Below are 26,178 nucleotides of genomic sequence, written 5' to 3'. Positions count from 1 at the left end.
TCCCATTGATCTCTGTAGGACCCTAGGGTTGAGCCCAGACAGTGTAAGTAAAGCTATGTGAATATCCATTTTTTCTTCTTTGAGTGATTACTCATGTGTATTCCACAATAGGTGTGCGTGCTCGCCATGTGCACCAGTGCTGGACGTTTTCCCCCTAGCAGTACCTGTAGGGGAGCACCCTAGCAAGTGGCGCCTCCATGGCGTGGTATAACGGGCGCTGTGCACTCCCCCCACCCTCAGTTTCTTCTTGCCATGAGTGAAGGTGCTTTGGAACTGCTCTGCTGCAGCTTTGCTGTAGCTCATCCCCAAAACTGCTTGTTCATTCAGTGTATGGTACCTGTAGTTAGGTTAGGTTAGTTTAGCTAGTGTGCCCGGGCCGGGGCATGCCCTGTGCCGCAGGTTTTAAGTCGTGCAACACTTGTAGGTGATCTATGCCAGTGAGTGATCCACGCATGGCCTGTTTATGCTGTTTGGGGGAACCTATCTCAGCGATCGCTGCAAGATTTGCAAGTCATTTAAGCCTCGGACCAAGAGAGAAAGGGACATTAGGCTCCAGGCTATTCTGACGGAATCGGCTCCGGCACGCGGCTCCTGCAGTGTTGGTGCACAGCAACCCTTCAGCGCCCTCTACTAGTCGGCACTGCTCCCCGTCCACGGGGCACACCAAGAAGGCTAGGAAGAGGCCTTCTTTGCCGCAGCACTGGAGTAAACCCAGGACAAAGGCTAGACCCATGTTGGGTGGTCCTCGATCCCCACTGGCCGCTAGGCCTCTGACTCAAGTCGAGTGGAGTAGCCCGGCCAATTCGGAGCAGGCCTCCCTGGATGTTCAGATTCCCTCCACACTGGAGCATCGCCGATATTGGCCCCGCACTCCAGAGGCAAGCTGCTGCTGGGATCTCCACAGTCACCCCCGGCTCAGTACCGGTCTCGGTTGAGAGAACGTTTCTCACGCCATTCGTTGCCCAGCGACTGTTCAGGGCAAAGTCCATGTGGATCGCCCTTGACACCCACCAGGCTGTCTGGTTGGGTTCTGTCTGACCGAGACTCTTGGCACTGCTCCACCTCGAGGAGCGAACACCGACGGGACCAAGGCAGACGACACCAAAGGTCCTCGTCTGGGGAGGCGGGGGCTGTCGCAGCTAGTCACAGCACAAACGTCGACGTCATTCCTGTTCGTTGTCCTGCTCCAGGACCTCGGCGCAGCACCACCTCTGCAGCCCCGGGCATCAATCACCTGTGTCTTGCCTTCGCAGGTCTACCCACCGAAGCCAATAGTGGGGCAGTTGTTACTGACGGTACTGGTCCTCCACGTCGGGCTCGTGGTCCCGTGGTCAGCATTGCTCCCGGCGCCACCGCTTTTCCTGGTCCAGGGACAGTAGCAAGTCATATGTCAGCCTGGCCTCCCTTCGTAGTTGTCCATCGATGGGCCAGGCCGAACAGCCTCAGAAGGACCATCGGCCTCCCTCTCCAGACCTCCAAGGAAGGAATTGTTGGGACGTACATCCTTGCCACTGTGCCCAAAGACCGACTAGGTCGTGGACTCTCTGGTGCTGGTGGACACACAAAGTACCATGTCGGTCTCTTCACCCTCCCTGGATGAGGCGATTATGGCCCCTCCTCCCTTCGTCCCACAGGAGGACTTTAGGGCCCATCAAGAACTCTTAAAAAGGGTGGCATCAAGCCTCCACCTCCAAGCAGAGGAGATGGAGGAGCCTTTGGACTCCCTGTTTAATGTACTGTCCTTCTTGGCATCGGGCATGGTGGCCTTGCCTCTCCATGAATGGGTGGTGAAAATTTCAAATGCCCTGTGGCAAACCCTGGGCTCATTGGCCCCTATCTCTAAAAGAGTGGAACGCAAGTACTTTGTACCCGCCAAGGGGCATGAACGCTTATACACTCACCCTGTTCCTAACTCCCTGGTGGTCGAGTCGGTCAATCACAGGGACCGGCAGGGCCAACCAGCCCCTACCCCGAAAAATAAAGATTCAAGGAGGCTGGGCTCATTTAGAAGAAAAAATTTATTCGTCCTCGAGCTTCCAGTTACAGGTGGCGAACCACCAGGCTCTCCTTGGCCAGTATGAGTTCAATCTGTGGGGCTCCCTGCCCAAGTCTGAGGACTCCCTCCAGGAGCACGACAGGAAGGAGTTCAAAGCGCTGGTGTAGGAGGGCACAGCAGCTGCCAGGGCAACCCTGCAGGCAGCTTTGGATGCAGTGGACACGGCCGCGTGGTCCATGGCCTCCGTGGTGTCCATAAGAAAGGCATCATGGCTCCTGCTCTCTGGGCTGTCTAGCGAGGTGCAGACCTCCATGCAGGACCTCCCGTGTGATGGCAAAGTTCTGTTTGCGGAACAAACGGGTACAAAGCTGCATGGCCTGAAAGACTCCCACACGACTGTCCAGACTCTGGGTCTCTATGTTCCAGCTCTGGCTAAACCTAAGTTCAAGCCACAGCAGACTCCTGCTCAGGCCACCCATTCAAAATACGAGACGGCTTATAAGAAGTCGTGGGACTATAAGAGGTGCCCACAAGAGGCAGTCTCGGCCTGCCCCCCAGCCTGGGTCCTCCAAGGGCAAACAAGCGGGGAAAAGGCGGTTCTGATGGGACACCCAGGGGTGCCCTGCCAGTTCTCATCAGGGATCCACCCTCAAAAAAGCTTCCCTTCTCCAATTGGTTGTGCGCTTTCCTCCTGGAGTGGTCAGGCCTCGGGCCAATGGGTCCTCAACACCATCTCCCGGGGCTACACCCTCTAGTTTACTTCCTCCCTGCCCAACCACCCCACCCCCCGTCCCTCCTGGGAAACTCCTCGCACGAGGCCCTGCTTGAGCAGGAGCTGGGGCAACTCCTGGGCCTAGGAGCGGTGGAAGCGGTACCCAGGGAGTTAAAAAGCAAGGGGTACTACTTCTGCTATTTCCTTCTCCCAAAGGCCAAAGGAGGACTCGGGCCCATCTTGGACCTGTGAGGCCTAAACCAGTACATGGTAAAGCTCAAGTTCCGCATGGTCTCCCTGGCCTCCATCATCCCCTCCTTGGATCCCGGGGACTGGTACGCCGCCCTTGATCTGCAGGACACGCACTTCTACATTCATATATTCAAGGGGCACAGACGCTTCCTCCATTTCACAGTGGGGCAGGAACACTACCAATTTACGGTTCTCCCATTTGGCCTTTCCGCTGCCCTATGAGTATTCACGAAATGTATGTCGGTGGTGACGACCTACCTCAGGCGCCGGGGAGGGTGGGTCCAGATCTTCCCCTATCTGGACGACTGGTTGGTCAAGGGGAGCTCTTGGTTGCAGGTGCGGCATCATGTGGCGCTTCTTCTATCTATGTGCACCACTTTGGGCCTGTTGGTAAACAACACCAAGTCCACATTAGTCCCGGTACAACGCATAGAGTTTATTGGGGCAGTCCTGGATGCCTCATCAGCAAGAGCCTCCCTCCCACCGAACAGGTTCGAGACCCTGAAGGGGTCACAAAGTTTCTGGTGACAGCCAGAGCATGCCTCCAGCCCTTGGGTCACATGTCAACGGGCATGTATGTGGTCCGCCACGCCAGACTCAGGATGAGGCCCCTCCAGCTCTGGTTGGCCTCGGAGTTCTCCCAGGTCAGGGACAGAATGGACAAAGTCCTCTCAGTGCCCGAGCCAGTGATCACCTCCCTACGGTGGTGGTCCTCCCTGAGAAACATGCTCCAAGGGGTCCCATTCAGGGGTAGGGCCCCGTTGCTCAAACTGGTGTCCGACGCCTCGGCCCTGGGACGGGGGGCCCAGGTGGGGAACGTTCAGACCCAAGGTCTGTGGTCAGCTCAGGATCTGGCCTTCCGCTCGCAACTGGAGGGCTGAGCGGTCAGGGTCCTCATGGACAACACGGCTTCAAGGTTCTACATCAACAGACAAGGCGGGGCCCAATCCTCTGCCTCTGCCACGAAGCCCTCAGACTGTGGGACTTTTGTATAGCCCACAATATCTGCCTACAGGCCTTCCATCTGCTGGGCGTCTGGAACGCATGGGCAGATCGCTTGAGCAGGGACTTCTCCTCTCAGCACGAGTGGTCTCTCCACCCAGAAGTGGTGCACAGACTTTTCCAAGTGTGGGGAACTCCCCAGGTGGACCAGTTCGTGACTTGGCAGAATCGTCGCTGACCCCGGTTCATGGTGTGGCTGCTCAATGGTTAGGTAGGGAGGAAATGACATGCTTGGAAGGGTTTCAGCGAGTCCTCCTAGAAAGCAAAGTGGTCTTGGTTTTCCAGATGGGTGGATGAGCGGGGCGTTTTCCTGGTGGCCGCCCCAATCCAGCTTATTCTGGACTACCTCCTTCACCTTAAAGACCAGGGCCTGGCGCCTTTGTCAGTCAAGGTGCCCCTGGCGGCCATATCGGCCTTCCATCTGCCAGTGCAAGGCTACATGGTATTCTCCATACTATGACTGGCTGATTCTTAAGGGGTTGGATCGTCTCTTCCCATATGTTAGGCCCCCAGTCCCACAACAGGACCTAAACCTGGTGTTGGCCCATCTCACAGAGCCCCCATTTGAGCCGCTAGCCATTGCTCCTGGTCACACCTCTCGTGGAAGGTGGCCTTCCTGGTTGTGATCATGTCGGCTAGGCGGGTCTCAGAACTCAGGGCCCTGACCTCTGAGCCCCCATCCACAGTGTTTCATAAAGATAAGGTCCAGCTCCGCTCACACCCTTCCCGAAGGTGGTCTCCGCCTATCCCATGGGTCAGGACATTTTTCTGCCCATCCTCTGCCCTAAGCCCCATGCATCCAGTGAGGAGCGCCGCCTCCACACGCTGGATGTGAGACAGGCTCTGGCTTTTTATCTGGAGCGGACTAAGCCGTTCAGAAAGTCCTTGCAACTGTTCATCGCTGCGGCCGAGCTCATGAAAGGTCAGCTGATCTCCACTCAGCGGCTCTCCAATTGGATCACCTCGTGCATGCGTACCTGTTATGACCTGGCGTGAATCCCTCCACCACCAATTGTGAAGGCTCACTCGACTAGATCACAAGCCTCATCGGTTGCCTTTTTGGCCCATGTCCCCATTCAGGACATTTGTAGGGCTCCCACGTGGTCTTCAGTTCACATGGGGTTCACCTCGTATTATGCGATTGTCTCTCAGACCAGGGAGGACGCTGGGTTTGCTAGGGCTGTGCTTCGTCCCGAGAGTTTGTGAACTCCTTCCCACTTCCAACAGATATAACTTGGAATCACCTATTGTGGAATACATGTGAGCAATCACTTGAAGAAAAGCCAGTTACCTTTTCCGTAACTGGTGTTCTTCGAGATGTGTTGCTCATGTCCATTCCACATCCCACCCTCCTTCCCCTCTGTCGGAGTTGTCTGGCAAGAGGCGCCACTCCAGGTTCGCTAGGGTGCTCCCCTAGGGGTACAGCTAGGGGAAAAACTTCCAGCTCTGGTGCACGTGGCGAGCACGCACACCTACTGTGGAATAGACATGAGCAACACATCTCGAAGAACACCAGTTACGGAAAAGGTAACTGTGTTTTTCCCTCCGCTTCGGTGGCCAAACCAAAAAGAAAAAGTAAATAATTATAAGTATATAATATGTTTGACCCAGAAGGACACATTTTGTTTAGTTTTTGTGGTCAGGGGCAGCTCTAGACATTTCGTCGCCCAAAGCAGGGCGGCATGCCGTGGAGGGCGCTCTGCCGGTCACCGGGAGGGCGGCAGGTGGCTCCGGTGGACCTACCGCAGGCGTGCCTGTGGAGGGTCCACTGGTCCCGCGGTCCGCTGGTCCCGCGGCTTTGGTGGGCCTCCCGCAGGCACCGAACTAGCGGACCCACCGCAGGCACGCCTGTGGGAGGTCCACCAGAGCTGCCTGCCACCCTCCCGGTGACCGGCAGAGCGCCCCCCGCGGCATGCCGCCCCAACCACGCGCTTGGCGTGCTGGGGCCTGGAGCCGCCCCTGTTTGTGGTTTTGCCTCATTTCCATTTTAAAGAATTTGAAGTACAATTCATATGAAAAGTTATTTCAGGTGAAAAAGTTAAAACGTTTTGAAAATGTTGAAACAAAACATTTTATTTTTCAGTTTGTTTTTTTGACAGAAACAATTTGTCAAATTCTTTAAATGTTTTGGTCAACCCAAATCTGTATGTGTTTGTTGAAAAAATGTTTGGTCCTTAAATTTCCCCCCAGCTTTAAATGCAAGTGTTTTTTGTTAGCTTTTATTATACCTGTGCTTTTCCTTCTGCTTGTGAGTGTAGATGGGTAGTATTGACAAACTGAGATCCTGGCGTGTCATGATGGGGGGGATTAAAAACACTTCTATACGAGTGGAGTATGCTGGAAAAGGGGAGTGGTTGCTTCAAAAGTAGGGTGTGTGCTGCCATGCCAGAGAGTGCTAGCTGAACTGAGTTCCGAGTTGCCACACATTTAGCTCCTGAAAAGAGCAAAAGCAGTGCTGTCTGATATTTGGCATCCTACTGGGTAAAAGCAGGATTGCTCATGCTAAAGTAACATCCGTCAGTGACTGTGTGTGCATGTATATATGTTGTGCAGCATGTACATGGTGGTGTGGCCAGTATTTGGCTAGAGTTTATGCATTGAAGGAGTATGTTATATGCTTCAGCTACTACTCTAATTGCCCTTATTAATATTTTTTCCTTAAAGAATTTGAAACACAAAAATGAAAGCTGCATTTGAGAGCTGACAGTACATTGTGTGTAGTCTGTAACAATTACTGCACGTAATGGGGAGATAGTAAATGTAAACATTTTCAAGCTGCTGGGAGATATTGCCAGCAATAGAGGCACTGGTTATTCATCTTAGTTTGTATTTCCTTGCTAGTGTGACCAGATCCCAATTTTGCCCTGATGTATACTGAAGGCAATCCCATTGGAATCCAAAGGAAGTTTCATGGGGGGTTATTTAGTAGAACCTCAGAGTTACAAACACCTCGGGAATGGAGGTTGTTCGTAACTCTGAAATGTTCATAACTCTGAGCAAAATGGTATGGCTGTTCTTTCTAAAGTTTATAATGGGACAGCGGTTTAAAACAACTTTGAAATTTGTGCAGAAGAAAAATGATGCTTGTAACTCTTAATTTAATGAAACAAGCACAGAAACAGTTTCCTTACTTTGTCAAATCTTTCTTAAACTTTCCCTTTATTTTTTTAGTATTTTACTTTTAACACAGTACTGTACTGTATTTCTGTATTTGCCCCTCCCCCCCCTCCAGTCCCTGCTGCTGCCTGATTGTGTACTTCCGGTTCCAAATGAGGTGTGTGGTTGACTGGTCAGTTTGTAACTCTGAGATTCTGTTGTATATGAATCAAATCAGGATTTGACCCATAATTCTTACACTTTGGATGTATAGATTTGTTTATATTCTTTGAAACTATGACATTTCTATAAAATATAACAAATATCTCTTTAATGAAAACAATCTACCTGCTCTAGGGAACATAGTTCTTCAACTTGGGGGCAAAGTAAAATTGCCCAGATCTGAACTCTGATCTGACTGCTGTATAGTTTTAAAAGGATGTGTATTGCTGTAACAATATGATCTTTGATTTTTTGATCTATAATATAATTCCATCTGCATTTCCACATTGCCCTCAGTTTGTGGGGCTTAAACCTCTAAGGGCTAGTCTACACTTACCTGCCGGGTCGACGCGGTGAGTTTGACTTCTCGGAGTTCGAACTATCGCGTCTAATCTGGACGCGATAGTTCGAACTCCCCGCGCGCTCCGGTCAACTCCGGTACTCCACCACTGCAAACGGCGGTGGCGGAGTCGACCTTGGAGCCGCGGACTTTGATCCCACGGCATCTGGATGGGTAAGTAGTTCAAACTAGGGTACTTCGAGTTCAGCTACGCTATTCACGTAGCTGAACTTGCGTACCCTAGTTCGACCCCCGCCCTTAGTGTAGACCTGCCCTAAAACGGCGATATAGAACGTTATTCTGTTTACATCTGGACCAGCTATCTAGGATACAAGTACTGGCATCATTGTCATTAGCACCACCGTTGCGTAGAGGTTAGATTGTGTACACCTGCAGAATTTCTTTGTGTTTATTTCCAGCTGAGTCTTATAAGGTAAGGATTCTAAATATTAACTTTCAGCTGAGTTTGAGACATAGGACAGTCTTTCTTCACTTTACAGTAAAACAAATGTTTGTTTGCCTTTTGAGACAGGCTTATCAGTTGCCTTTTGGTTGCATCTCTCACACTGAAATATTTTGCCAAATGTACATTTCTGATTACAAGCTTAATATGAGCATGTGTTAATTGGACTCAATAAGAATAGTATATTCACTGGGATTTAAACTGTGCTTCAATTAACATCATTTTAATTACTCTGTTGGACAGATGATGTCTGCTTTCAATAATTTCACCCTAAAGCCTCATTTAAGTCATACTTGGGTTCTGAATGCTTCTGTCAGGGGGGTGGATAATTGTAGAATGACTTTTATTTTTGGTAACTTAGATTAACATTTTGAAAAGGAAATACTCTCTAACAGTTGATAATGCTGATAACTCATACAGCACTATTAATAAAGGGGTATTCTGCTGCTTGGCATTCTTGATGGGAGAACATGTAAAAATAGTGTTCATGAAAGTCCTGCTTCGTTATTGGAAGTTCATCTGTAATGTGAAGTTCAGTTTTAAATGCTGTTATGATTTGTCAGGTAAGACGATTGTTCCCAAGATCAGTTTCACGTTGGGAGAGGGGAGTTAGATGCTGAGACACAATCGCTCACTTTGAGTTCTTCAGTCAAAATATAGCTCTATTCCTTAAATAATAAATAAAATAAAATAAAAGGGCACGTTAGTATTGCTCACATACTCCTTGTAAGTCTATACATCTTATGTGATCAGTATTTTATTTTTGCTATTCTCACCACTGCAGCTGTGCAAAGACCACTTCCATTCTTCCTCATCAATCGAACTGCCAGCTAAATTTCAGTTCCAGATTCCTTACTGCTGTTTATGTCTGAAGCAGAAAGAATCTGGGTTACTTTTCAGGCTGAGCTTGCAGTGCTGGCATTTGGAGGGTGGGGAAATGTGCTCTAAAGTGGCAACTGACCAAATTTGATAGGAGACTGAACAGGTTCAAAAAGAAATCAGAGAATTTCACTCAGCTCTCTTCATTGCCGACTGGCTAGTTTGATTTTTAGGGGACCCAGGAGACAGATCATGTGACTATCAAATGTTTCATTGTGAAACCAGAAAACTCAGTCTTGGAAAAACATTGTGGCTATCCAGAGACAGCAAAGAGTTTAATTTAGAGTTTCTACAGAAGTTTAATGGGCCAAAAACACATTCAGACAAAATACTACTAGTTTGGTTTGTTTCCAACACCAAAATTAGTAGAGTTTCACACAACTAGGGGGTTTCCGGAAAAAAAACCCTTTCCATCGTTCCTTAGCTCAGTAAATGAGTAGATGATTTTTGTTGTTGTTGTTACTTTTATCCAGTCATTCTGAAATAATTTTAAATTCTGGTCTCTGAAGTTGATTTAGAGTGGCTTGTAATTTTCACATCTCTTTAGAGGCTATTAGTGGTGCGTTTTCTTAAAAATGAGCATGATTATCTTATGTGAATAAAATAAAACTCCTGGAGTATTTAGTAGAAGTATGTCTGATGTATACAGTTAAATTTGAGTCTTTGAAATCTTTATATCCTTCATTTGTAATAGCTTAAAATATGATCATAACACTTCGACAGATGTTGAAGTTAGCAGCATGAGTTAAGTGGATAATTTATGCTGTCACAGATGCATGCACTTGTTACTGATTTGAAATTCATTGAGGAGATCAGGGCTGGCAGACTAACCCAGGAAAGCAGAGTCAACTGTGACTGACTGAATTATGTAGCAGGAAAGTTCTGTTCTTTAAAATAATTCTTCTGTCCCTGGGAGAGGTATATGGGTTGTTAATACACGTTTGAGGAGTTGTTAAAGAAAATAATCTCTTTATAATCGTTACATCTCTTTACAGTGTGCATCTCTCTATCAATATGAAGTGGTTAGGGTGCCAGTCTGAGACTCTTCAGAGCCAGTTCAGGTCCGTGTTCTGCCACAGAGCCTGTGTGACTTTTGGCAAGTCGCTTGGCCCAGGTCTACACTACGAACTTGCATTTGTATAACTACGTCACTATGGGGGGGTGGAAAATGCACGTCTCTGAGTGATGCAATTATACTGACCAAACTCCCAGTGTAGATATTGCTACAGCAGGGGTGGGCAAACCACAGGCCGGATCCGGCCCTTCAGGGCTTTGGATCCGGCCCGCAGGATTGCCCCTCCTGGCGCCGCGGGCCCCGTGCCTCTCTCAGAAGCGGGTGGCACCACTTCACTGCCGCCCCCAGGCCGGGGGTGTGTGTGTGGAGTCAGAGGGCTCTGTGCATTGCCCTTGCCTCCAGGCACCGCCCTCCCCCCCCCGGAGCTCCCATTGGACGGGAATGAGGAAACACGGCCAATGGGAGCTTCGGGGGAGGTACCTGGAGACGTGGCGAGGGTAGCGCATGCGGATCCCTCCATCTCCCCACCCCCCCCGGGGCTGCAGCGCTTCCTGGAGCGGCATGGCATGGGGCCAGGGCAGGCATGCAGGGAGCCTGCCTTGGCCCCAGTGCACGCCGCTGCCATCCCGGAGCTGCTTTAGGTAAGTGGTGCTGGGCCAGAGCCCGAACCCCTCCTGCACCCCGCCCCCCAACTCCCTACCTGCACCCCAACCCCCTGCCCTGAGCCCCCTCCTGCAGTCCACACCCCTCCTGCACCCCTGTCCTGAGCCCCCTCATATACCCCGCACCCCTCCTCTGCCCCAAGCCCTTGCCTTGAACCCCTTCCTGCACACCGCACCCCTGCCCCAGCCCTGCATACAATTTTTCCCACCCAGATGTGGCCCTCACCCCAAAAAGTTTGCCTACCCCTGCACTACAGTGTCAATGGAAGGGCTTCTCCTGTCATCATAGCTACCACCTCTTGGGGAGCTGCAGCTGCACTGCTGGAGCCCTGTAAGTGTATAAAAGCCCTTGGATCTCTGTGCTTCCATTTCCCATCTGTAAAACTGGGATAAGTACTTCTACCTCACAGGGGCGTTGTGAGGATAAATAAATTCAAGACTGAGAGGTATTTAAATATTTTGGTAACAGTGGCATTATAAGTACTTAAGAGCCTCTTTTCTTCTAGGGTGCAGATCTTGCTGCAGTTCTTCATAGGACCTTAAAACCATAAACCCTCTCAAAAATATAGCTTGTGCTAAATGTGATAGTTGGCTTTTTAAGTGGGATATTCCATAGCAAGCTCACTAAACCTGTGCTTTGTGATTCTACTGACTACCACTTGATTTCCGGGCAAAATTTTAACACTGCTAACATTGTAGCTAAGAAAGTCTGAATTGTTTTAATTCTTTCCTACATTCTTGAGGCTGCCTCTCTCCTCACATTTCCACAGTATTTGAGATATTTGAACTCTGGTTTACATGGAGCTGCTAGAATGTGTTTTAACTGAGGGGTGCTCCAGTCCCAAATGTACTCCTCACCCTCTAGTGCACCAAACCCTAGAGTTGGTGGCCTTCAGGGTAAGTTGCTATTCTAGTTTTTTTTCCAGAGCAGGGGGTTGGCTGGGTGGGGTTTTAGAAGTGACTGCTGCCAAGAAGCATTGAATCAATTTGTAATTGTGTTCAATTAAAAAAAAATCTTTATTCATGTCCTAAGGGACTTCTGATAGCACACTTTAAAAATCTAAAAATGTAATGGCATTCTGTATGCAGAAATTAATGGTGTAGAAGGAGAATTGCCTTTTTTTTCAGTTGCAGCATATTGACACAGGGTCAGTCTTGAATAATTGATTTGTCACTGTAATAGATTCTAAATAGTGTAACTTTTTAAAGCAATATCTCAAGATTTGAAGTGATTACTTGCTAAAAGTAACTGGATAGTCACTTCACAAATCTCCACTGATGTAATAATTAAAGTCTGGTTTTATTTTTCCCTTCCATGGCAGGCCTAGTCCAAAACCAAGTCATGATTATGAAAGATTGAAGATCCAGTGTATGAAAGCCATGTCAGACCTACAGTCTCTACAGAATCAACATACCAAGACACTGAAAAGATGTGAAGAAGCAGCCAAAGAGGCAGATTTTTATCAGTAAGTAACACAAAAAAGGTAGAGGTGAAAACTATTTCTCTTCACTGGTTCACGAGCAGCGCTTAGACAAGTTTACTAGTGCTGTAATTTAGTGCTGGTCTGCTAAGAGTGTTTGTCTGGTCGATCATGAGATATTGGATCTTTTAAAATATGGCAATTTTAAATTACATCATTCTTGCCATCATCTTGCTTTTTTTACTGTTTTAATCGCAACCTTTTGTGAACTTCTACAGTCAAAGGTTTTTATTATTTTATTTATTTCACCTACTGCGAAAAGTGGAGTTCCGTGATTTTGGAAGGGGAAAAGCATTGGTTTTGATCTTTAGGGATCTTTTAATAGCAACTTCTAAAGCCAGGATGGAATTGTGGTTTAGTAGAGTGGAGCAAGGCAAACTAGTAACTAAAGTGTGATTGAGATCAGATGTTTCATGATCCGGCCAGTCTAAAAATAAAAGGTGGGATTTTTAAATGGGTTCTGCATTGGCCTGACTCCGCTTCCATTGAAGTCAATGGGAGTTTTAACACTTTGAGAGCAGAGTTAAACCATCAATGAGCACTGGTGAAGTTGTGGGGAGAAGTTGCCAGCATCTGCTTGTAGCTCTGATGATGATCAAGATATTGGACTTGAAACCAGGTACAGGTGCAACAATGAATGTGACATGTACGTGATCTTAGACCAGTCTAATTTTTATTAATTGGAAAGGTATTCAGCTTACAGAGAAAAAAAATGAGGCAAATATTATGTTGGAAGTAGCTTTAAGGCTAATGTTCTCTAAAGGCGCACCATGCAGAATTGATAAGTTTGTAACAAGCTGGGAATGACATTGTCTGATTTGGCCGGCTTAGTACTGTAGCTCTTACACCGTCAGCAGGCAAAATTTGAAAAAATAGTAAAAAAGTCACCATGTGCAAACTAAGTGAGCTGCATGGCTTTTTGCTGGGGAGATTTGTTGATCCCATCTGTCCACTTGATTTTGCTTTGAAGAAAGAAAATGGAGGAACAATAGAAGATCCTTGCAACACACTGTGTTACCCCTTTATAGCTTTGTCATTATCGAAGGATCCTTCAGAAGTGGTTTGTTTCCTATTTATTAGATGTCAGTTCCACGAGATCACGAGCCGGAGACACTGTCCTTAGTGCTCTTTTCAAGTTGTTCTGCTTGCTAATACATTCTAGACGAAGCTACAGATGTCTTTATTTTTAGTCAGATCCCCGTAGCTGCTTTTTCTGTGCACGTGAAAGGCTAATGTAAAATGTTTGCACTCCTTGAAGTGATGATAGAATTTGATTTCCCTCATTTGCAAATCACAGTTCTATAATCTCTGATTATAATGTTTTGTGCTGGTTTTGTTTTATATCAGTACGAAGGGATTTTAAGGATTTAAATTTTACTTGTTGGGGACAAAAGGCTGTTGAGAGTGATTATTCTATTGTAATTGCACTCACGTACACAAGTACACTAAGAATATTATATTCTGAGGAACAGCAGTTTTGGCTTTTACAAAATGACAAATGCAAGGCAATAGCACATTTTTATGCTTGCACTAAGTACTCTATAAGACTAGGTACTCTGAGACTATCTGGCCAGCAAAAAACCCAGCATTTTTTATTGTCTCAGAGGTAAGCCCACTTTTCCCCAAAATGAACTTTTATTAAGATTTGGATAAGTAGACTCCTTACCTGCCACTTCAGATAGACCTGTGAGCCTCCCCTCTTCCCACTCTCTCCCCCCATAGAAGCTCAAATTAAAAACACATCCTTAGGCAAGTTTCCTGCAATCTCATCTCTTCTGTTCCTCCTGGTCCCTTCAGCGTCTTTGCAGGTCTCTTTCCTTTGAAGATATTAAGACTGGAATAAGAATTGTGGGATCCACCAAATCCTGCGGGCTTTTTGGGTCCTTGTTTCTTTGCATTTAAAAATCAACATGCTTTAGGATAGAGCAAGGGTAGGCAACCTATGGCACGTATGCCGAAGGCGGCATGCGAGCTGATTTTCAGTGGCACTCACACTGCCCGGGTCCTGGCCACCGGTCCGGGGGGGCTCTGCATTTTAATTTAATTTTAAATGAAGCTTCTAAACATTTTGAAACCTTATTTACTTTACATACAACAATAGTTCAGTTATATATTATAGACTTCTAGAAAGAGACCTTCTAAAAAGGTTAAAAAATACTACTGGCACGTGAAACCTTAACTCAGAGTGAATAAATGAAGACTCGGCACACCACTTCTGAAAGGTTGCGGACCCCAGGGATAGAGTATGCTCAGCAGTGTTTCCCAAGTCAGGAATGTGAGACAGCTTGGGTGCAATGGCAGCTAAGGCCCAGCAGGAATCTTGTCTGCCATGTCTGTTAAGCCCTTTTTGACTGGTTCCTCTTAGTCAGTGGTTCTCAAACTTTCGTACTGGTGACCCCTTTCACACAGCAAGCCTGAGTGTGACACCCCTCCCTTATAAATTACAAAAAACATTTTTATATATTTAACACCATTATAAATGCTGGATGCAAAGCGGGGTTTGGGGTGGAGGCTGACAACTCGCAACACCCCCCCCATGTAATAACTTTGTGACCCCCTGAGTGGTCCCGACCCCCAGTTTGAGAGCCCTACTCTAAGTTGAATGAAGACTAATGGGGAGCTAGAGGCCTATTATTAGGGTGTTAGGTGTTTCAGGGAAAGACACAGCTTGCCAAGGAATTTGCTAAGTTTAGAACCAAGCCTTACTCAAGTATACATATTTTCTGCTCTATGAATTTATCTTAGTATGTGTCCTGCAGACTCTGAGTTTAGCAAGTTCTGGATGCTGAACCAAAACCTTGAAAGTTTGTCACTACCCTGGTTTCAACAAAACTTTTATCCAAGTTGGCCTGTGTTTTCAAGTGACTAGTGATTTTGGATGTCTAATCCAAGACACCTAATTTTGAGGCCTATGCATAAAATCATGTTTGTCCTGTGAATTATTCTTCAAGCTATTTTGGAGTAGCATCTAGGAGCCCCAGTCATGGTCCAGGACCCCATTGTGCTAGGTGCAGTACAAATACAAAACAAAAAAGCCTGCCCAAAGAACTTGCGATCTAAGTAAAATCTGAATAGCAGATGCTGAGACCAGTCAGACCCAGGTGTAAGGATTACATATATTTAGTCTTGTAAAAATAATTTCCCAAAGGCTTAATTTTTTGCCTGAATTGTTGCCACATTTCTTTAGTTTGATTTCCGTAAACTCTCTATTGGGTTATTTTGTACAGGAAATGTAGCTCACTTATTTCTTATGAAAGGAGTGGGAGTACAAAGTGCACTTATAGAACAGTTCTACAGATTTTTTTAATTGTAAATTTGATTCCAATCATTTAAAAAAAAAAAGAGACAAACTACAGGCAGCAGCAATTTTATCATAGGGACTTTGAACAGTTCCCTGGTAGGTGTGAGAGTTAGGTCTGAATCACTTTGTTTCAACAATAAAACCTGGCCACATCCTATTGTCTTTCTTTTCTCTAAACTGCAACTTAATACCATGTAATTATATCTCTTGGTCTGCTCGAACAGCAATCTGCGCCGCTGTACTGCATTAGAGTTTGAATTATATCCTCAATAATGTGACTTAGTTGTGATTTTAAATGTGAATATAAACTTGTCAACTATTAAGCAATATACCCAATTTGGGATAACAACAGGTAGCTTTACCTGCTTAAAAATGTTCCAAAATATTTTTGTAACGAAAGCAAACAAGCAGAAAGCTTTTTCTAGTCCACTGATGTCTTGTTCTATTGTATTGTATTGTGTTGTTCAAATATGCAGCTAATTTATTTTGCCAAGAAGATCTTGTATGCCCAGGGACACAGTTTCTGTGCCTGTTTAGCAGTTTGCTTGTTGAAATGGTCTACTGGGGCTGCACAGAGCTTTCAAATCACTTAACTCCAGAAGTTCTCTGGTTGTGCTGCCTGTCTTTCTTCCGTAGGATTTAGCTGGCACATGGCATTTGGAATGTTCAGATCTGAAGAAATGAGTTAGTTAATTACATCTGCCTTTTTTAATTTGAAACTTTGACTTGATTTGATATGGATTAGTGCATCGGCATGAAGAGGGCTTCCTGTGAAGTTTTCATCTAAGTGCTCTTTCTTTGTGACATTCTAGTACCTTGCATAGTCGACTGCTGAGTGACCAGTCACAGCTGAAGGAGGACATGGATACCTTGAAGAGGAAGAATACGCAGTTGGTGCGAGAGCATAACCATCTCCAGCAATCATGTGAGGAAATGAAGAGACTTCATGATGAGGATCAGAAAGAGATAACAGACCTACGCAGCCAGCAACAGCAGGTAGCCTGCAGCTCTTGGCATGAATGCTATGAGCGGCCGTTTAATGTTTTCATGGAATGTAAAGCATTGCATGGCTGGCCTACCACTTGCCTTTCTTTTTACCATTGAACCAATTGGAGTGATTTTTCCTATACATCATATATCTGACAGCGCAAGTCACAAAACTGCCATTTAAAACACAATGGTAGTGTGTACATTTAATTATCATTGTTCTCTGATAAGTGACTCTCTAAAATTGACCTTGTGTGTGGTTCCCTTCTTCCTTGTGTTTCAGTGAGTCTGGATCTAGTGTCTTTTAGTTAGAAAAATCTTTTTACTTTTAAAACCTGCAAACTTGGATCTGCAATATGAAATGTCTTTCGGCCTCTAGTAGAATGAGGAGTTCACTACTTACCTCTCCCAAAAAACCCAAAAGGAGACTACTTACTCCCCCGTAGTTTAGCAGTGTCAGCTGGGATTGACTGGGAGCTTTGATGTGTGTGAGGGGAATTTTGGCATGGGGACGTGCAAGGAGGAGGAGGGGTATGGATTGGTGTGGATTGAGGTTATGATGAGTTGATTTGGGGGGAGGGAGAGAACAGTGTGTGTGAGAGAGGGAATAAGGACTGGAAGAGATGAATAGGCTCATAGGGCTTGGCTACACTTGCAAGTTGCAGCGCTGGTAGAGGCTTTCCAGCGCTGCAATTAGTAACCGTCCACACCTGCAAGGCACATCCAGCGCTGCAACTCCCTGGCTGCAGCGCTGGCTGTACACCTGGCCAGGTTGGGGTGTAGCGATTGCAGCGCTGGTGATCCAGCGCTGCTCATCAAGTGTGGACACACACCAGCGCTTTTATTGGCCTCCAGGGGATAAGGAGATATCCCAGAAAGCTTTTAACTAAATTACTCTCTTTGTTTTGTTATGCAGCCTCTCTTTGTTTTGTTGTGAACTCCGATCGGAGCTCCGTTGAACTGCTTATCTAAAAAACAAACACTGATCACAGCAAACAGGAGCTATCTGTACCTGGCTGTGAACGATCAAATGAGAGGCAGGGAGTGAATGTTTGCTTGACAGAGAAACAGCGTTGGAGGCAGGCTGTTTGCAATTAAGACCAAGGGTTCGCGAACATTTTGTGATTTTTCAATCCAGGAAGCTAAACTGTTGGCTCCAAAAATCCACTCTCTCTCTCTTCCCCGCTCCCTGTCACAGTACACCACAGGGAGTGAGTGAAACAGCGGGGAGTCCGTGTTGGAGGCAGGCTGTTTGCAATTAAGAGTTAAGACTAAGGGCTCGTGAACATTTTGTGATTTTTCAATCCAGGAAACTAACACACAGTGTTGGCTCCAAAAATCCACTCTCTCTCTCTTCCCCGCTCCCTGTCACAGTACACCACCCTCCACCCCCCTCTTTTGAAAAGCACGTTGTTGGCACTTGAATGCTGGGATAGCTGCCCATAATGCAGCACTCCCAACAGTGCTGCAAATGTTGCAAATGTGGCCACACACCAGCGCTGGTAGCTGTGAGTGTGGCCACACACCAGCGCTGCTCCTACACAGCTGGATGACCAGCGCTGCAAACTACCAGCGCTGCAAACCGTAAGTGTAGCCAAGCCCATAGACTTTAAAGTCAGGAGGGACCATCATGATCATATAGCCTGACCACCTTCACATTGCAGGCCACAGAACCTCACCCACTCACTTCTGAACTAGACCCCTAACCTCTGGTGGAACTACTGAAGTCCTCAAATCATGATTTAAAGACTTCAAGTTACAGAGAATCCACCATTTACACCAGTTTTTAAACCTGTAAATGACTCATGCCCCATGCTGCGGAGGAAGGCAAAACAACCAAACCCCCAGGGTCTCTGCCAGTCTGACCCCAGGGAAAATTCCTTTCCAAAACCAAATTGGGCGATCAGACCCTGAGCATGTGGGCAAGACCCACCAACCGGACCCCTGGGAAAGAATTCTCGGCAGTAACTCAGAGCCCTCCCCATCTAGTGTCCCATTACCGGCCATTGGAGATATTTGCTGCTAGCAGTCACAGATTGGCTATATGCCATTGTAGGCAGTCTCCTCATACCATCCCCTCCATAAACTTATCAAGCTCAGTCTTGAAGACAGTTAGGTTTTTTGCCCCTACTGCTCCATTTTGGAAGCTGTTCCAGAACTTCACTCCTCTGATGGGTAGAAACCTTAATCTAATTTGCAGCGTAAACTTGTTGATGGCCAGTTTATATCCATTTGTTCCTGTGTCCACATTGGCACTTAACTTAAGTAACTCCTCTCCTTCCCTCGTATTTATTCTGGAATGGAGAGACTGTGAGGATAGGAAGGAGAAGACACTGTACAAAGAGAGAAATATGGAAAGTAGGAAAACAAGGGAATCCATTATTAGACATTACAGACAAGTTAGACTGAGGAACAACTTAAGGAACATATGAAAAGACTTGCCAAGACATTCTTTTCATTTAATAGATATTTTCTCTCATATGCATAGATGATCTAGACATAGAATGTATGGATTATCACCAGTTAAAAAAAAATCCACATTCTTTTAAACTCCCCTCAATCAGCCAGAGGCAGATATTAAATATACCTTCGGGACATTACTCAGAGTGCCTGTCTGTCTGCACCTACCAGCCCAGCCTTGCTCTTACAGATTGGTTGCCCTTCACAAGTACCTTCCTTTGTGTAGCCTTAGAATCCAGTGTAAAATCTGTTTACCAGTGAGTTGTGGATTTACCTTGTTTATAATTGCTCTCTATGCTCCCCTCCTTGTTTGCCAGTAAAATAAAAGGGAGCTGTCCCTTAGGATCTTGGTTAAAAAATCACTGGCTTTTAATTTATCTGTACTAGTAGGAAAAATTTTGAAGCATCAATTAATTGTAAAGAGGAATTGGGATTACATAAACTATTAAAGAAGAAGGACGTTTGACATCAACAGACCCAAATGTCTGAGTTTAACACTGATTTATACATTGAAGGGACATAGTCATTTTAAAACTTCTGTTTTTTAAAAATGGGTGCCTAAACGTAGACTCCTAAATTCATATTTAAGCCCCTAAATAAGTGGCCCAGTTCTCAGAAGTGCTGAGCACTCAGCTCTGTGCATCTGTTCCAAAGCCCTTTGAAGTCAGTGGAAATACTGATTGCAGCCATCCTGAAAAGACAATGGATATGACTACTTTTGGCTACATGAGTATTTTGGGTGGAGGTGTTTGGTTTGGTCTGGTATTTTTGGGGATAGGAATTTATATATAAATATGTTACCGTAACCTCATTTCAACCCTTAGGCAAAATTTCAGCCTTAAGAGACTTATAATTGAATTACATGCCTCTTAACTTAAGGGTTTACAATGAAAACACAACACAAGTTACAGCATCGCTTTCTGCCAGAATAACAGTGAATTAAAGCATATCAGTGCTGACTTGATCATTTTGGGCACGTTGTTAATAGTTAACTGTTGACTGTTTATTCATCATTCTTGAAGATCATATCATACTCATAGTAACAAAGATGAGAGTGTTTTTAAAATAAAACTGTTCTCAGAGTTGACCCTTTCCTAATATGAAGAAAGAACTCTGGATAATTATAATTTTTAGTCATGCTAAATCTAATTTAAAGGCTTATAATAATGAAGAAAGAATGGCTTTTGTCCCTTGATCTATAGGTATTTCTTGGGACAGGAATAGCTGTGGGCATGCAAAAGTGCAGCCTATGTTTATATTGTAAAAGTATCACAAAAAATGAGTGGCAGTTTTTCTTTCTCCCAGTGACACCTTTAAAGGTTAGGGGAATGATTGAACAAAGTTTGGTTATTTAGGTTCACAGACACTATTCAGTTAGAACAATGCTACAGGTTGATTAATGCTTTTAAACTTCAAACTTAAAAAAAGAGCCTTGCAGGGATGAAAGAATGGATGTTTCTAACAATTAAGCAGTCTCAACACCAAGGTGCTTGTTTTTTTAATCGTAGTAAAGTTCACACGCTAGGGAGAAAAATAGGCAAAATAGGCTGGCAGAAAAAACAACCTGGAAGTGGCAGAGAGTCCATGGTTCATTTACAGAAAAGGGATCATTTAGTTAGAACAGTTACAGTAACATGTAGAATGGCTAAATAGATGGCTTTGCCTAACTCTGGGCTGATTCATGAGACAACCTTTAAAGTCAAATGGTTAAGCTTCAGAAGCAAAGTCTATACAAACAAAAATAATTACTTGCCGGGCTTGAAGGGTAAAAGTCAAAATAAGCTATACAAACTGAGGTGTTTACCATGTTTTTAGTTGGGTTTTTTTGGTTTGTTTCTTTGTGGGTGTTCTTGTTTGTTCATTTTATTAACTTTGTATTTTGTCTTGCTCGTTTCCTCTGATATCAGGTTAACTTGAAGGGGTGCTCCTATACATCTTTGTACGTGAAACAATTAGGACTACAGAAGTTTGGATTTTTATTTCCTGCTCTGCTATACTACAGACTTGCTATGCGAGTTTGGTCAAGTCACTTACCCTTTCTGTGCCTTAGTTTCTCACTCTCTAAAATGGTGATATGAAACCTACCACAGAATGGCATCAGCTTTAATGTTTGTCCAGCAGTTGGAGATTCTTTGATGGGAAGTACAGCATAAAGTCGGAGTGTTATTACTATCATTTATTTTTGCAAAATAATTCAGTATTGTGCGAACTTCATCATTACCCTTTTCAAGGAAATTTTGTTACTCTGACAGTGAGAAACGTGCGTGGCTCCTTTTCTTGGTCTGTCAGTGTGAATCATGTTGTCCTGAACGAATGCCAGCAGTCTTATCTCAGTCTTTGTCACTTTTCATCTGGATTAATCTAATTCTATTTTTGACGGTCTCTCTGACGTGTCATGCCATCGCCAGACTGTAGCAAAACAGCCCAACTGCTTGAGAAACAAAAACTGTTGATCAAATGACTCCTGCTCTGTGGGATTGCCGTTGATTTCCTGTACAGCAGCTGCCTGGCCTTTAAGTTTCTACTGCTCACGTATGAGGTTTTCGTTGCCATGGCTGTAGCCTTGGGTCCAGCTTGGACTATTTACTCTTCCTCATATTGGGGCTTTGGATGGGAGATCTTCCTTATTACTGCACTTCCTGTTTGTGGCATTTTCTCTTTTCTTCCCCTTTCCAAACCCCATTTGCATTTTAAAGCCTTTGACTAAGTTTAAAATAAACTCCTGCTATCTTTGGTCTTGTCTTTTCTCTTTCAGTTTACTTAAGCTGATAGTTGTTTAAGACATTGTCAATGAGAAGGGGCCCCATACATTTTAGGTTGTGAGAAAATGTTTGCTTCTGTCTGAGAGTTTCAAATATTCTGCCCCTAAGTTTGGTTTCAGTACCATTTGTTTGTTTTTCAGTAAACTTGTTTTTCTTGGACAGTTCGGTGATGGTCAAGGCCCCAGTTCAGGAAAACATCCCTACCCAGTAACGACCCTTAAGCACATGCTTAATTTTAAACACATGCTGAAGTCCACTATTTAAAAAGTGGGCTCCCTTAAATATGGGTGGACAAAAGAACGTGCTGATGTTGTTTCCTGAATCACATACTAAGGCCTCAATTCAGCAAGGAACTGAATCATGTGCCTACTTTAAGCATATGAGTAGTGCCCCAGAAGTGAATGGGACTACACACGAGTTTGAAATTAGGCACATGATTAAGTCATTTCTGAATCGGGGCTCTGTTACGTCCAAATTGTCAAGTTGACTTGTAACCAAACAGCTCACAGTTCTGGTCCATTGGGTTTTTGTACCTCTAGGTTTATTAAAGGGGATAGTGTCAGGATAAAAATCATACTGTTAGGAACCTCACTTTCTCACCTGTGTGGTTGTGATGCATAAGATCAGCTTTATCAAGCTGCAGTCTGTGGGTTACTGGTGATCTACAGAGAGCTGGCAGTCACATAAAGTTGGTAGCTGCTACTCATTTCCAGCTGCTTCTCCAAGAGGCTAGGTGTCTCAATGTAAAGAGGATCCTGAGCGTGTGTAGAAGCAGCAGGAATTAAGGAGCCATCAGTGACTGTAATTAGGGCTCCATGTCTGTCTCAGAGGTCACGGAAGTAATGGATTCCGTTACTTTCCGCGGCCTCTGTGACTTCTGCAGCAAACAGTATGGCTGACCCCAGGGCCTCCTAAGCAGCTGGCTCCAGGGACAGCCACACCAGCTGCTGCTGGAGTGGCTCTGCGGCCACTTGTTTGGGCGGCCCTGCAGCCAACTGCTTTGGTTGCCGTTCGGGTGGCCCTGGGCAGCTGGCCCTGGGGATCGCCGAAGCAGCAGTCCCAGGGGCAGCTGGAACAGCCACTGCTCGGCAGCCCCATCAGCTGGTGCCACTGCCCACCCCCGGGCAGCAACACCCCCCTCCCCAAGATTTAGTCGGGGTATTTTTAGTAAAAGTCAAGGACAGGTCAAGGGCCATGAATTTTTGTGTATTGCCTGCGACCTGTCCATGACTTTTACTAAAAATACCATGACTAAATCGTAGCCTTAATTACACCTCTACCCCGATATAATGCGACCCGATATAACACGAATTCAGATATAATGCGGTAAAGCAGCAACACTCCGGGGGGGGGGGGGGGGCTGGGGCTGTGCACTCCAGCGGATCAAATCAAGTTTGATATAACGCAGTTTCACCTGTAACGTGGTAAGATATTTTGGCTCCCAAGGGCAGTGTTATATCGAGATAGAGGTGTATAATTGCCAAGAGAGTGTTGGGCAATTGCAAATGGTATCCTAGTAGTCTGTGTATCACAAACAGAAGGGGAAGTGATCCACAAGATTTCTCTCTGTATTTGTGGTCCTTGCAACGAAACTGTCAGCACTCTCTCCTTAGAGCAGTGGTGGGCCACCTGCAGCCCACAGGTCGCATGCAGCCTGTCAGGGTAATCCACTGGCGGGCCGCCAGACAGTGCCGGCAGCTCCCAGTGGCTGGGGTTCGCCGTTCCCAGCCAATGGGAGCTGCAGGAAGTATTTTATAAAAGTATTCCTTTTAAGTTTCTCTAGTACCCTCTTTAAATGCATCTAAACTTTAGGCTAGATTCAACCCTTTTAAACATAACACAATGTTTTTAGGAGCAAAATAATCTAGCTATGGGTAGCTTTCTGAACAAATGCTTCATTACTAGATGTTTTTTAGATGAAATAACGATGAATATTGAAATGCATGACTGCATGTAAATCTTACCCAGACTAGCCTTTCATCTCTTGAAACTTAGGTTATTTGAGTTTGAGTTGTCGTTGTGAGTGAGACTGATAAAATGAAGTATTATCACTGTTATCACAGCTTCCAAAGTTATGTTTTGGGGGAGTGTTTTATAATTTGGCAGTTGAAATGTGGAGAAGTTGTTATCAATATTTATTCAACTAGTAATAGTAAACTAAGTTTGATATCTCCTTGTCTAGTGTTGTGTGTTTTTTTTTTAATTTAGATTGCTTGTCTATAGCAAAACAATTTTTATAGGACTATTGATATAGTCATGTTTTTCCATCTAAATTTATTGAATGTGAGTATTACCAACCTGAAGGTAAGAATCTTGTATGTAGAGATTTCTTTTTCAGAATGGCCTAATTCAACTTAAATGTTTTTTTTCATGGACATTGAGTTTGAGGGGACAAGTAGCTGTAAGCAAAAAACGTTACGTAGTGTTCATATGTTAACAGGTCTCCTAAGATATTCATATTACTTAAAAACAAGTGAAAAGTCTCTTATGTCTACCTCTTACTGAAATTATCCTTTTGTTTCTTTCTTAGGTTATGAAACAGAATGGATCCTCAGAGATACTGAATAAACTCTATGATACAGCAATGGACAAGCTAGAAGGTGTGAAAAAGGATTATGATGCGTTAAGGAAACGGTACAATGAGAAGATAGCAAGCCACAATACAGAACTTAGCCGGCTAGAACAGACTGAGGAGGAGAACAGGCGTCTTCAGAAGCAGATTGACATGTTAATGAAACAGAGGGACACAGCAATACATGTCCAGCAGCAGTATTCCTCCTCTCTTAGAAGGTATAGGCAGCTTTTCATGATTTGTATACATTGTGTAGGCGATACCAATTCTGTTGTGAGTGGCATTTTAAAAAGATGTTTAGAAAAATACTGGTTTATGTTACCATTTGTGTATCTACAGTGGAAGGCCCTTAATGAGTATGCAAAAAACAAAAAGAAATCCAACCACCACCACGCACAACTTCACGGACTAAAAATCATTGAGAGGAAATGATTGTCCTGCCCAACCTTTTCCAGGATTATGTTTTTATCTATGTGAAATCCTGTAAAAACTGTCCTTTGGTTCATCTAAGAAATCTTGTGGTTCATAGTGGTATTCTTCCCACTGAGCCGTACTTGACTCCTATCTAAGGGGAGTCAATTGTACATTCAAGGATATATTAGGTGTTATCAAACCAGAAATGTTTGGGGCTTTGTTTGCTGGGTTTAATGAACTCGACTCAATAGATGATGAATCCATTGTAGCATAAACATAGGCTGCCAGGTAGAGTTCTTGTTCTGGGAGTGGAGTTTTCACTAATGAAGAGGGCCCCATGCCTGGAGAAAACCTTCATGGTGCTGTAAATGTATCTTAGACTGCATGCTGGTCTCCAGTGGTGCTGCAACCTGACCGCATCATTGGTTAGTATCGGCTGAACAGAAGCCCTCGAGAGTGTGTCTTCACTAGGAAACTTCTGACCTGTTCTTTAGCAGGGCTATCAGCTGGGTAATGCCAGCACAGAGTGGGCACACGCATTTTTAGCACCATGTCATCTAACTCTACCCTGCACCTGGCTTATGCTAGAGCTTGAATGGCTTACACCATTGCTTAAAAGGGGGTCAGAAATGTACAAGTGTAGAAAAGGCCTGAAAAGGATGTGTATGGGTGAGTTGTGGATGCCATGGGTTTTTCCTGCCGTAAGTTAGGGATAACCACATTCCTTATCAGGGTCAGAGCTGAAAGTCTAAAATTCTCTCTCACGCTTTTCCAAGTTCCTCCCATCATCCGTGAACACAGAACTCTCTGTTAGCTGGGATGAGGGCTGCGGCATGGACACATTTGCATTGCCGTTTATGTATCTGTGATGCATCAGAAGTTTAAAAGAACATTTTATACACTGCTTTGTTTACTCCTGGAAATGTGCAAAAGCTTAACATGCAGTAGTGAGCAGTGTGGGAACTCTGGTTGCATTGACAAAGGCTTGGTGACAGATGTTATGGTCCTGTCCTATAGGACTCCTCTTTAGAGAGGAAGTAAATTGTATATGCAGACTTCTATTTAAATTCTAGAATCTACTTGCTTGGGGATTTGCATAATATACTGGCTTTTAATGAGGCCTACGGAATACTCTGCTCAAGGCTGGTACTGTATAGTCACTGAAAGAGTCCTCATGAAGAAATGAAGTCTGTTAGTAAATCTATTGTGTTGTGTGGTATTATAGTGTAGCACTGGAATGTCAAGTCTGGGGAATTTGAGAAACTGCAGTCCTGTTCCTCAGAAGCATATGAGAAAGCAAGTTAATTGGACCGAGGAACTTATTTCATTGTTTTTATTAATTTTATATGGTGTTTTTTGTTTTTGTCTCTGGTGCGTTGATGGTTATGGGGTTTTTACCTGTTAAATCTTTGCTTCTGACTTCTTTTTCCCTCTTCATAACCATTCAGTCAAAAATATATTTAACTGAATAGGAAAATTATCATTAAAAACAGCTTGAAAATAATCCTTGTGCGTGGTCAGTATATTGTTTTAAGCATGAAATATTGCTCTTTTCAAAATTC

At 44.9% G+C, this 26,178-nt stretch overlaps 1 protein-coding gene across 2 annotated transcripts in view; it reads left to right on the top strand.

Moving 5' to 3' along the window:
• Window positions 1-26,178, top strand: part of DLG5 (discs large MAGUK scaffold protein 5) — a 201,713-nt gene that overhangs the window by 104,429 nt on the left and 71,106 nt on the right. For both annotated transcript variants that reach the window (XM_045024440.1, XM_045024441.1), the window contains exons 4-6: window positions 11,962-12,105; window positions 16,234-16,417; window positions 24,161-24,420. In XM_045024440.1, coding sequence (XP_044880375.1) covers window positions 11,962-12,105; window positions 16,234-16,417; window positions 24,161-24,420 — 588 coding nt within the window. The remainder of the gene's footprint in view (window positions 1-11,961; window positions 12,106-16,233; window positions 16,418-24,160; window positions 24,421-26,178) is intronic.

Source organism: Mauremys mutica, chromosome 7 (assembly GCF_020497125.1).
Source record: "Mauremys mutica isolate MM-2020 ecotype Southern chromosome 7, ASM2049712v1, whole genome shotgun sequence".
Classification (NCBI taxonomy): Eukaryota; Metazoa; Chordata; order Testudines; family Geoemydidae; genus Mauremys; species Mauremys mutica.
The sequence above is the reverse complement of the archived record's forward strand: the minus strand, read 5'-3'. Positions and strand labels throughout refer to the sequence as shown.